This window comes from Carassius auratus, chromosome 28, assembly GCF_003368295.1.
Source record: "Carassius auratus strain Wakin chromosome 28, ASM336829v1, whole genome shotgun sequence".
Classification (NCBI taxonomy): Eukaryota; Metazoa; Chordata; class Actinopteri; order Cypriniformes; family Cyprinidae; genus Carassius; species Carassius auratus.
The window spans coordinates 3,581,943-3,594,738 of record NC_039270.1 but is presented as its reverse complement, the minus strand read 5'-3'; the positions used below and the strand labels follow the sequence as shown (position 1 = coordinate 3,594,738).

Here is a 12,796-nt window from a genome sequence, read left to right as displayed (position 1 = left end):
ACCATCATTGCAGACTTCCACCAGTCAATGCTTTATGGCAGAGTGGCCAGTGCAAGACAAATGAAAGCCCGCATGGAGTTTGCTAAAAAACACCCGAAGGATTCTCTGGACTGATGAGACCAACATAGAACTTTTTGGCCTTAATTCTAAGCGGTATGTGTGGAGAAAACCAGGCACTGCTCATCACCTGTCCAATACAGTCCCAACAGTGAAGCATGGTAGTGGCGGCATAATGCTGTGGGGGTGTTTTTCAGCTGCAGGGACAGGACGACTGGATGAATGAATGCGGCCAAGTACAGGGATATACTGGACTAAAAGGTTCACCTTCCAGCAAGACAATGACCCTAAGCACACAGCTAAAATACTGTTCTTGAATGGCAGCCAGAGCCCTGACCTAAACCCAATTGAGCATCTCTGGTGAGACCTGAAAATGGCCGTCCACCAGCGTTTACCATCCAACCTGACAGAACTGGAGAGGATCTGCAAGGAGGAATGGCAGAGGATCCCCAAATCCAGGTGTGAAAAACTTGTTGTATCTTTCCCAAAAAGACTAGCTATATTAGATCAAAAGGGTGCTTCTACTAAATACTGAGCAAAGGGTCTGAATACTTAGGACCATGTGATATTTCAGTTTTTCTTTTTTAATAAATGTGCAAAAATGTCAACAATTCTGTGTTTTTCTGTCAAAATGGGGTGCTGTGTGTACATTAATGAGGAAAAAATGAACTTAAATTATTTTAGCAAATGGCTGCAATATAACAAAAAGTGGAAAATTTAAGGGGGTCTGAATACTTTCCGTACCCACTGTAAACTCAGAGGGGTCACTGAAGCGTTGATGAAATGATCTAGAAACGCACCGGGGCTGTTGGCCACCGAGTCAAAGTGGCAATTTGCAAGCATGAAGTGCTGTGCGGTGGTGTTTGGCTGAAGTTTGACGGCGATGTTGGTTACACGGTCGTAGCAGCTGGAGAAGAAGCAGCCGCTGGGCCTCTGGATGTCCACCGTGATGAAGTGAGGTCCGGTTTCACTCTCAGACCGGATCTGCTCGATCTGATCCAGCAGGTAGTTGACTGTGGTGATCTCGTTCTCTGGACTCCCGACGGTCCTCGGCCCGATGCTGGTGATCCGCTCCAGGTGCTTCCTGATTCACAACAGAAGAGTGTTACAGATGTGCTATGGACTTTGTACTGCCCTTATTCTCTTGTTATTTATTTATCTACAGATATGGGTTTTGTTGAGTTATTGAATTGAAGCGGAGAATCCAAAAAGAGTTTCATAGTATCTGTGTATAATGACAATAAAGACTATTTTAGTATTCTCTCCTATCCTATCTTAATCAATCAATCAATCAATCACCTTTATTTATATCGTGCTTTAAACAAAATACATTGCGTCAAAGCACTGAACAACATTCATTTGGAAAACAGTGTCTCAATAATGCAAAATGATAGTTAAAGGAAGTTCATCATTGAATTCAGTTATGTCATCTCTGTTCAGTTTAAATAGTTTCTGTGCATTTATTTGCAATCAAGTCAATGATATCGCTGTAGATGAATACACTATTCTATTCTATTAATTCTTTATGAATTTATGAAACATTTTCAATGAGGTGAATAGCATTCATTTGGAAACATGAATTGTCATTTAATGCCAACTTTATGCATCATTAGAGGAGATACAGTATTTGCTGTGTGATATGTAAAAATAAACATTGGAAGATCTTTTTTCTTTCTTATTTAAACGATACAATGCAATGAACTAAAGACCTTCATGTGACATTTTGTATGTTGCTAGAGATATTTACTATTTGAAATTAAAAACAATACTGGTCACTAAAATGAATCTTTTATTATCCCTTCAGATTCTTTTAATGCTTAATTGTTTATTAAAACCCAGTAAACAGATATTATTAATGCTTTAAAGTTGATTTTTCATACACTCAAAAAAAATACTCTTTGAATGAACATAAAAAAAATCATGGAAAGGATTTCCACATGATTAATTTGCTTTATTTCAGCATTATGCAATTCTGTTACTCCAATTTAATGTACTTACTTTGGGTCAACGTAATTTATTAAGGTTGATTCAACTTATTTACTATGGTTGGGCAAAGCTTAATTTAATAGTGTCAACCCAACTAATTTGCAATTTTTTGGACAATGTTTTTAATAATTATGTTCATTTTACAAAATAAGTTTAAGTAAACTTAACAAACCTTAATAGAGTCAACAAACAACAAATGAGTTAATTGTACCTGAAAATGTTAAACAATGATGACATAAAATTTGAATAATGCCATATTAGGAATGCCACCCCTTGCATTAGGACCATGAGCAGCTGATTAATATTACTCTTCATTCAGACCTTTCTATAAATATAGTTGATCAATTATATCACAAACACATTTGAAACATAAAGCAACATTTCAAACCATTTGTTTCTTTGTTTTGTTCTAAAACTTATAAGAACAACTTCATTGCTATGAGTTGTATTACTCATCTACCTATCTAATGGTGCTACACTTCTCCAAGAGGGTGACAGAATAACAATTACCCATAATACACTGCAGAAATCCTCAGCCAATGAGATGCAAGTCTGTGTTGGTTTCATTAATCAGTTACTATTACGCAACAATGTTATGTTGGCTGAACAAATAATTTTTAATTAAAGCTGACAATACACACTTTTTTGTTGAATGAACTAGATTAAATCAAGTTCACATTGTTAAATAATTGTTTTTAAGTAATCATAACATGAACGGATTAAGTAAAATTAGCAAAGGTGAAAGTACATTTTTTTGAGTGTAGTCTATGTCATCGATTTTATCTATGGTTAATTCAATACATCAGAGCTGTCATGATAACACTCTGGTAAACTGCATCAACCACAACTGTTATAAACAACATCAGTAACCAGAGTACCAATAACAGTAGTAACCACTACAATATATGTAAACTGACTTTATAGTCAGTGTTGGGGAGTAACTAGTTACATGTAACAGCGTTACGTAATTTAATTACAAAATAAATGTAACAGTAATCAATTACAGTTACTAAGAAAAAATGAGTAATTAAATTACAGTTACTTATGAAAACTGTAACAATTACAAAGAGGATTACATTTGAATATTTACACACATCCACATACAGCTTATGTCTTTCCCAAATTGCACTAAGACATATGGCCCATGATCTCCGCGAGGCGGAGAACACATTCGTAGAATTCAGTCATAAAAATGGAATTCAGCCTATAACGCGGACGAAATATGCCACATTTTGGATGAATAAATCAAAAGTAGGTCGTACACTTGAATAAAAACGCGATATGGACTGGTGTCTGTGATTATTAAGCCGCAAAAAGACTGAATATGAATCCTGCACGTCCTGCGTGTCTGTGGAAATCAGGCGCTGACTGGACATCGGGAGAACCGGGACTATTCCCGGTGGCCCGGCAGACGATTTGGCCCTCTACTTAAATATTGTTATTGTATAATTGCAGGCCGAATATACTAAAGCGATTATTTCCGAATCTCTAATAAATCATGAATCGGCAATGATTCATGACTGGCAGTCGTGACTGGCAATGGTTGGGCTTGCGCGCTCTCTGCGCCTCCGCCGAACGGTTTGGATCAGACTCGATGCGAGAGAGAGAGAGACCGGAGTGAACTGTGTAAGCGCACAGCTGGAGCAGAAGCGACACTTCTGTTCAGGGTTTCAGGTATAGGTCAGTCTCATCTGTAAATATGCTAATGTAGTTTTGTCTTTTAGTCAAGCAACAGCAGCACATTGCTCACACTCACACAAAATACTTTATAAACGACGTCATTATTATCTATTGTAATGTTACAGCAGTAATTTAGCAGACAAATCATCATATTTTATCATAGGTTTAGGGGGAGCTAGTGCATACAAAAACACAACCCTTAGGAAAATTTATGTAGCCTATGGTATGGTACTAAGCGTGGTTTAATCATGGACTTTGTAGTAAAAATAAATACAAGTGGTAATTCATTTGCCAAAAAAAAAAATGCACTTACAAAACATGGTAAAAGTCAAATAAAAATCTTCAGTATTAAAGTCATGAGAGAGATGGATGGATAATGAAAGATTTGGTTTCAAAAACAGTATCTATAAACTATTTCTTTTGATTTTAAATCTGCATTGAACTTCAGATCTCATTGAAGTAAAAGGCAGTACTAAAGTCTGATTGTGTGGTGAATGTGTTCAAATGTGATCATCTTAATTCAAGTGATGAAGGATGGTGAAAGTCTGACAGTATTGAGCACTACTTTAAGGTTAAACCTGCCTGGTGTAAATGGTGGAAGATGATTAACAGTTGCAAATAAACATTCATTAGAAATTTATAAAAGTAATCAAAAAGTACTCAAAAGTAATTAGTTACATTACTTTTTTAAAGTAATTTAAAAAGTTACACTACTATTACATTTTAAATAGGGTAACTTGTAATCTGTAACCTATTACATTTCCAAAGTAACCTTCCCAACACTGTTTATAGTAATATATATATATATATATATATATATATATATATATATATATATATATATATATATATATATATATATATATATGTATATATGTATATATATATATAGCCCTACACATAAAGACAAGTATAATTCTTATTGTTAATCATGAGTCAACAACAAGTTTAGGGGGTCTATCACAACCATAAACACTCGAGAAAACTTTAGTATTTAATACCATATATTGCATTATGTAAATTTACCCTTTTATTACGTATTCTTGAAGTGATATAACGTGATTACGCAATACCATCGTAAACAAAGTACCATGGTATTTTCACCTGACTGTGCTAAAGTATACCTGGCGCGGACGGAGCTGAAGTGTCCCGGGCTGCTGGCGATTAGCTGCTGGTCTGAGATCAGAACCAGAATCCACAGCAGAAACCCGAACCCGAGCAGCAGAATCAGCACTGTGCGCTCTCGCCCATCAGCGGCTTGGGCTCGCGGCTCTGGAGCGCATTCAGAGCGGCCTCCTCCTCATTACTGTCCCGCTGCTGCTGCTGGTTCTGTTCAGCTCTGGTTCTGCGGACCGTGGAGTCTATCTCCCGCAGCTGCAAAATCTCTGAATCGCTCATTGTGTCCTGAACGAGAAGAGTGAGGCTCAGTCAGACCTGGAGCGGTACGGTTTTACCAGTTTTACGCCCCTGTTGTTCCTGGTGCGTCCAGTAGAGGCCTGTACAGTACGAGACTTCAGAAAAGACCCGTCTAGAATCGCGATTATTGTTCAGCAATCGGGCAATTTTGCCACATTTATAATTAAATAGTTCGAATGAATGTCAATTCATTTCTAAGTATTAATAGACAGTTCTGTATAATTAAGAGACAATAAAACAAATTATTGACGTTCAGGTAGAAGTAGTAGACTAACATTTGCATACACATGTGCTTTTTGTTTTCTTTGTTTTAAGAACTTAGACTTATATGTGCTAGCTATTTTAATTGTTATCTCTAGCTCTCTAAAAATGCCTTCATGAACCTTGAAGAGGCTCGAGCGCATGTAAATATATATTTTTCACATTATTTATATCAGCAGTTCTTTTTATTTATTATATTTATTTATATCTTATTTATTTTTCTTCATTTCATGTATGAATGGAAAGTGGTATTCTGCTTATTTTTTTGTTTTAATCACTCGGGTCAGTAGATCGAGTTGTCCTATTGTGTGGGTCAGCAAATACAATGTTTTGTTTTCTTTCTTTTAAAAAGGCCAGGCAGTGGCCAAAAAAATTCAAAGTGACTCAATCTTTCCAGGCATTCTGCCAAGTCAGAGCCTGTGCTGGTATAGAAGATGAGGATAAGATTGATGCAATACACTCAAGGAAAACATGGTCAAACATGACATGAATAACTGCAGCTCAATCACAGTTCTATGGGTGATTCTATAACTGGAGATACATTTGACACTACAGAAAGTTGAGGAAAAAAAAAAAACTTTTCACTAACAGATTAATTTTTTTTCAGTATCTTATTGAAAACATGTTTAATTTTAAGAATTCATTGCTTTACAAACACAAGTTACTTCCTTTTTTTTTTTTACTTTACTTTTACTAATGAAAAAAAAACTGTATTCTCATAGACTCCAAACTCAATTTTAATTCTCATATCACCCAAACTATTAAGGAAGTACAATTTAATCTATCCAATTTTCGATTTATCAGAAATTCATTGTCCACCCGAGCAGACAAAATGTTTATGCATTCACTGATCTTTTTCGCATATGACTTACCGCCTCACCAGCTGGTCTCAGGCCAACCACACCACTTTGAAACCAATACAGTCCCTATACAAACAAACACTTAAAAGTTCTGGATAAGAAACCACGTCATTTTCATCACTGCAATGTATCTGTCAAAATAGAATTTATTAAATTGGGAAAATCTTATTAAGTTCACAAATATCTGTTTAGCATATAAAATCCTTCATGGCCTGGCTCCTTCACCTCTTGAGTAACACCAGTCGCCTCACTAGAGGAACATCCAGAGGAGACTGTGTTATTCCATTCAGGAAAACAGCGTTTAGTCAGTCAGCCTTCTCTATTAAAGCCTCAAAAGAATGGAACAATATTCCAACACCAATCAGAGAAATCAATAGTAATAATAAAACGTTGGCTCCTTAAAGGGTGAGTTCACCCAAATATTACAATTATGTCAATAATTACTCACCCTCATGTTGTTCCAAATCCGTAAGACCTCCGTTTTATCTTAGGAACACAGTTTAAGATATTTTAGATTTAGTCAGAGAGCTCTCAGTCCCTCAATTGAAACTGTGTGTACAGTATACTGTCCATGTCCAGAAAGGTAAGAAAAACATCTTCAAAGTAGTCCATGTGACATCAGAGGGTCAGTTAGAATTTTTTTTAAGCATCATAAGTACATTTTGGTCCAAAAATAGCAAAAACTACGACTTTATTCAGCATTGTCTTCTTTAACTCTAAATCTACAGAAGACATGAAACAGAACTGAATTAGGATTGAATATTGAATATTGAATATTGAATTAGGATTGTTCCAGAATCCAAAATTACAACCCCTAATAGAAGACTGCAAATGAGAGTAATAAAATGTAATAGTCACACTGCAGTTGTAATCAAGTCATAATTTAAATGGTGGTGGGGTGGGGGATACAATAAATACATCCTTCAAATGGTTAAGCCAGGGCCACCCTGTGTTTTTCAACAGCATAGTAGGCCTAACTGTTCAGCTACGGTTCAAAAACCTAAGCAATTTTATTCCTAATAAGAATATTTATTGTTGTCAGCCACTTTAACATTTTAAATAGACAGTCTGAACATTAACACTATATATATATATATATATATATATATATATATATATATATATATATAGCCGACTGTTTACACGCTAGAAAAACAAAGAGCGTACAAATCGCTAGACGCATATAATTACGTAGTCTGTGGGCATGTCCAGATGGTTTTATATAGCGATATAAGCGATGACTTTTGTGTGTTAAAAGTGGAGGTTTTAACGAGCCAGCACCAAGGGAAAAGCACCTCTATGTACCAAGCCTGGGTTGTGATCAACAAGCCGGAAGACTACATCCATACTGCAAATTGCACCTGCATGGCAGGGTAACGTTAAGTATTTACTATTGGAGATTGATGCATTGTAGACTGATTTCCTTGACATGATGGTTTTATTTCCCTAGAAAACTGTCACGACTACTAATCACTTATACCATGCATCCATCACCTTCCCTCTAGGGTAGCTACTGCTAAACTAAAGTGTGTCTGTCATTCCACCAGTTAGCTCGGAGATGCGAGGAAATCACGTCAGTGCGTGATGAGGTCAAAAAAATCAAATAATAAAAAAAACTGTGACATTTCATTAAGACACAAAGCACACAGTTAGAACAGGCATACATAGTAGCCAACTAAAAAAAATAAAAAAATCATAGTAGACATGTTAGTAGTATTTATTATTTAGTTTGTAGCTATGTCTTACCTGCAGGAATTCGATGGAACGTTCTGACCCCAACATGCGCACTACGCACTGTGAATTTTCCTGTGATGGGGTCTATTTATTCATGCATTTTTTTATTTATCATATGTATTTATTTATTCCCACATGTATTTATTTCCAGATTGATTTATTCATTTATTTCTTTTTATTTTTCCATATGCAACATGGTTTCATTTTCCTGGTTCTGTAAACCCATTGAAGCTGACGAAAGCTTTACATGACACTGTAGGTACTGTGAACGTTAAACCACTTTGGGATGGCAGTTTGTTGATTACTTGTTCTGATGGCAAACAGAGAATTAATATGATTAAAGTGAGAACTTTGAAAGGAAAGAAAGTCAAATTTTTTTTTGTTTGGGGACAACAGAAAACAGTGCAAGGGGTTATTACAGGGATTTCAACTGACATATCCACTGAAGAAATCTTGGAAAATGTATCAGGAGTTAAAGTAGTGAAGGCTAGGAGATTGATGTATTCCAAGAATGGAACAAAACAGGAGCTTATCTGTCCTATTACAATTTTGTGAGGAAATGCTGCCAACAAGAGTTACTGCGTATAAAGGAAGAACAGAGAATCAGAGTAGAAGTAAGTCTGACATATGTTGAAGCCATTAAGGAAACGAATACAAAAAGAAGTGTGATAGTATCGCCAATAGCGAGAATGACTGAACAGAGACAGGACCAGAATTCTAACAAGATAAGAAGAGAATATGATAGGCCTACAGCAACCAAACCAAGTACTGGAGTGGACAGTGTTGTGTATGTAGCATTTCTGGCAGAAGTAGTCAATTGTTCAGCTTAAACACAAAGCAGAAAAGAGAGGATTAAAATTATCATAAAGCCAGCACAAAAATATCTTGGGGAATTATGCAATAAATGCAAAACTCATGCAGGGACACAGGAAACTCAGCCATCATGTGGAGAATCATAATGGTTTTTGCAATTCTGTAGTTGAACGCTTTGCTCTAATGGGCAGGAATTTAAGAAGTATATTGAAGAAAGAATTGAAAAACCAAATGTTATTTGTGTGCAAGAAACATGGCTTAGGCCTCACTTAGATTTTATATTACATGGATATGTTGCTGTATGCATGAATAGGGAAAGTGGCACTAGAGGTGGTGTAGCTATGTTTATTCAACAGGGAATAGGATATAGGATTATAAAAATAAGCAAAGACTCTGAGGCGATAGTAGTTGAAGTATGGATGAGAAAAACAACCATATGGATAGTGAACTATTATAATCCATGTGGCAAACTAAGTAAAGAGGCACTTGAAAAGATAACTGGTGAAGAAACAAACCAGACAGTTACCTTTAAGGTAGTCCCCTGGTGGTCAGATGAATTCAATAAAGCAATTAATGCAAGAAATAAAGCTTTTAGGAAAGTTAAAGGATCCTTTTCTTTTAATGACCTAATAGAATACAAAAAGACACAAGCAGAAGTTAGACGAATGATTAGAAATGCTAAACGAAATTACTGGAAGCAGTTTTGCAATAACATAGGAAGAGAAACACATATTAATCAAGTGTGGGGTATGATAAGAAGGACGGGAGTAATTAGGAGGGAGTATACATTGCCAGCTATTAAATATAATAACAAAGTTATGATAACAAATAAAAATAAGGCGGAGGCTCTGGCAAAAACATTTGTAAAAGTCCATAGCTCTACTAATCTGACACCTGATGCAAGGAAAGGTAGAGATGAAGTAATGACAGAACATTCTAACATACTAATGAAAAAGGATGATTTTAATGGAACACTAAATGTTTCCTATTCTTTATTTGAGCTCAAAAGAGCGTTGGTAGGAGCCAGAGCAACGTCCCCTGGTAAGGATGAAATATGTTATAAAATGGTTGAAAACTTAAATCATCAAGCTCAGTCTATGATCCTGCAGCTATATAATAAGGTGTGGGAGTTAGGGGTATTTCCGTCAGCATGGAAACACTCTGTTGTTATGCCAATTGGAAAACCAGGGAAAGATAAAAGCGAAACAACTAGCTATAGACCATGGGCATAGGTTTGGTCTCAGCTTTGGTGGGGACACCCCCATACACCCCCCCCCCCATTATTTTGTTGTAAGATACCAGTGATTTAATGATTTCCCTTTTTATTTCAGACTGTTTGCAATACAGAATATCACAATACAGAAGTGAATCTGCTTCATCTCATTATACTGTGCCCTGACCCCGATATATCATCATGTATACTGTCCCTAAAGAGCTAGTATAACTGTATAATCTCAAAAATGCACTCTCAAAAACACAACAAAAAAAAACAAACAAACACCCCAGACTGTGTAATGCTGAACAACCAAACGTTTATTAACATAAATTAGTATTTAAACTAACAAAAAAAACTCTGCCACAAGGAAACAAATCTAAATAAATAAATAAATATAATAACCTTTTTCTATTATAAACACTATTTACCCTCCAGTACACTCACGTTTATGTTGACTGCAAGATTCTAAGTTAAGGTACAGGCTAATTGACATTCAGTTACTTGCTAACGTAGTATTCTATCATCCTGGGTAACACATACTATCACCAGTTAATACTATTTTCCACAGTAGAATCTGCATTTGAAAGCCTGGTCAGTTACTACTGCTAGTTTATTTGTGTGGCTAGCTAGTTATTTTGCTTACACTCCGACTCTGCTTTATGAAAAAGCTTCTTATGTCCCTTTTGCATAAGGCATCTACAAAGTAAAAAAAGGGGCAAAAAAAACGGAATATTAAAATGTTTTTACTCTGGCCTTTGTATGTGGCAGAGAGACAGCCCTGGTAACTTACTGTCGGCGTCGTCAACATGCGCGCGCACACACATACACAGCGCGTGCATCACCCGCTCGCTGCAAGTGCAAGCACAAAAGTAGTCCCGGCCCGCGCGTGTAGCCTGTCAGATACCCCGGTGCCAATCAAATTACAGCGTTTCTTGTACTGTCGTCATCCTGGCCGTTAGAATCGATCCAAATAGCAGTGCAAAAATACAAATAGCAGTTTAAAGGAGCTTGCTAAATACTGGTGGGGACAAATTTGTCATCTCAAAATATTGATAGGGACTAGTACCTAGCGTCCCCCCCTAAACCTACGCCCATGCTATAGACCTATCGCATTAACATCTAACTTATATCAAATAATGGAACTGACAGGTTAACTTACATATTAGAGAGTAGGAATTTGCTAATACCACAACAGAGTGGTTTCCCTAGAGGGAGGTCAACTATGCATCCGGTGATATGTTTGGAGGATGAAATTAGGAAGTCTCAGGCTAAAAAGGAACTAGTAGCTGCGGTCTTCTTATTAAATTAGAGTATGCGAATTGGTAGAAGAATGTTCAACTGGATTATGAATTTTCTGAAGGATAGGACTATAGAGGTAAGAATTGGAGAATCTTACTTCAATGTCTACTCTATAGAAAATGGGGTACCACAAGGAAGTGTATGTAGTCCTAATTTATTTAATATCATGATTAATGAGTTTTTTTCAGAGGTTGATGCTAGCCTTGGGAGGTCTTTATATGCAGATTATGGGGCAATATGGGTAAGGGGTCGTAATGTAGCCTGGTAATACCAGACTCTGCTACTTCACTTTGCTTCGTAGACAGAGTCTGGAATGGCATAATAGAGAAGTGTTTTCTCTCTTGCTAGGGGGCGCTTGTCTAAAGTTTAAAATTATTGGTTACCCGTAGTTAATCAGATACGTTTAGTTATGACGTATGTTATGCGCCTGTACAGCCGAATCGAAGCACAGACATGCATCAAACTCAAATCTATGATTGAACTTCCACTGTAAACCTGTTGTTAACACATGATGATTCGAGCGAAATACCGGAGTGAACATGGCTGTAAACGACTTTTGCAGTTTGAAAAAGAGTTGAATGTTCTTTATAACAGAGCGAATTGCATCCCGTGTCTCGTTTCCCATTTCCGCGGTCGTTTCGGTTTTCGATTTCTCTAACCTACAATGTAAAACTCGGCGCTAAGCATCTACGTCACGGCTCTCAGCCCGCCCTCTGTTCGTTGATTGGCCCGGCTGTTTCCAGACCGGTGGCAAACAGAAAGCTCTGACACTGTTTCAGACTGAGTACAGAAGCGAAATGAAATTGAGCGGAAGTCGGAAGTCTGACGTAGTCAGGCTAGTCTTAATGCAGCGTTTGTTGGAAAGAAGCTACAGGCAGCAGTCAGCACTGTTGAGAAATGGGGAAACATTTTTTGGTTTTCTGTGGACAAGACACAGGTTATTTGTTTCTCTAAGAAGCATATTAATCCTGCAATACAAGTTACTCGTTATGGGCAACCAGTTAAGCAGGTTGAAAATATAAGGTTTGTTAAGGTTAGGTGTGTGAATGGACCATCCCTTATGAAAGGAAAATATATTTACCAATATATTTCTTAAAATATATTGTGATATATTGTAATATATTATTTTCCCTTTTTATTTTCTAATATTTTATATATTTGAATACATTAAATAATATATTGATGATACATATATTATATAATATATTGTAAAATATACGAATGATTGCCGCTTTCAATATTGGACCTAACCAATATATCATCTGTTCGGACTCAATGGCATCATTAATAAGTATTGCAAATTGAAAATCTGTTTGTAGGCCTGACTTGATTTATGAAATCTTCCATGGTCTGTATAGATTACAAAATCTTAATATTACAGTGTGTTTTATGTGGGTCCCATCTCATGTTTAAATAGAGGGTAATGAAGCAGTTGATCATAGGGCTAAAAAGACACTTAAGTCAGACTTGCAAT

The 12,796-nt window shown here is 36.4% G+C and overlaps 1 protein-coding gene across 1 annotated transcript in view; it reads right to left on the bottom strand.

Annotated features, from left to right (window-relative positions):
* The window catches only part of LOC113046537 (endoplasmic reticulum metallopeptidase 1-like), a 40,735-nt gene extending 35,614 nt beyond the window's left edge, over window positions 1-5,121 (bottom strand). Inside the window, exons 1-3 of the mRNA XM_026207348.1 lie at window positions 5,118-5,121; window positions 4,848-5,022; window positions 858-1,141 (exon numbers count right to left, since the gene is read on the bottom strand). Of these exons, the coding sequence (XP_026063133.1) occupies window positions 858-1,141; window positions 4,848-5,022; window positions 5,118-5,121 (463 nt within the window). The remainder of the gene's footprint in view (window positions 1-857; window positions 1,142-4,847; window positions 5,023-5,117) is intronic.
* Window positions 5,122-12,796: the final 7,675 nt, after the last annotated feature.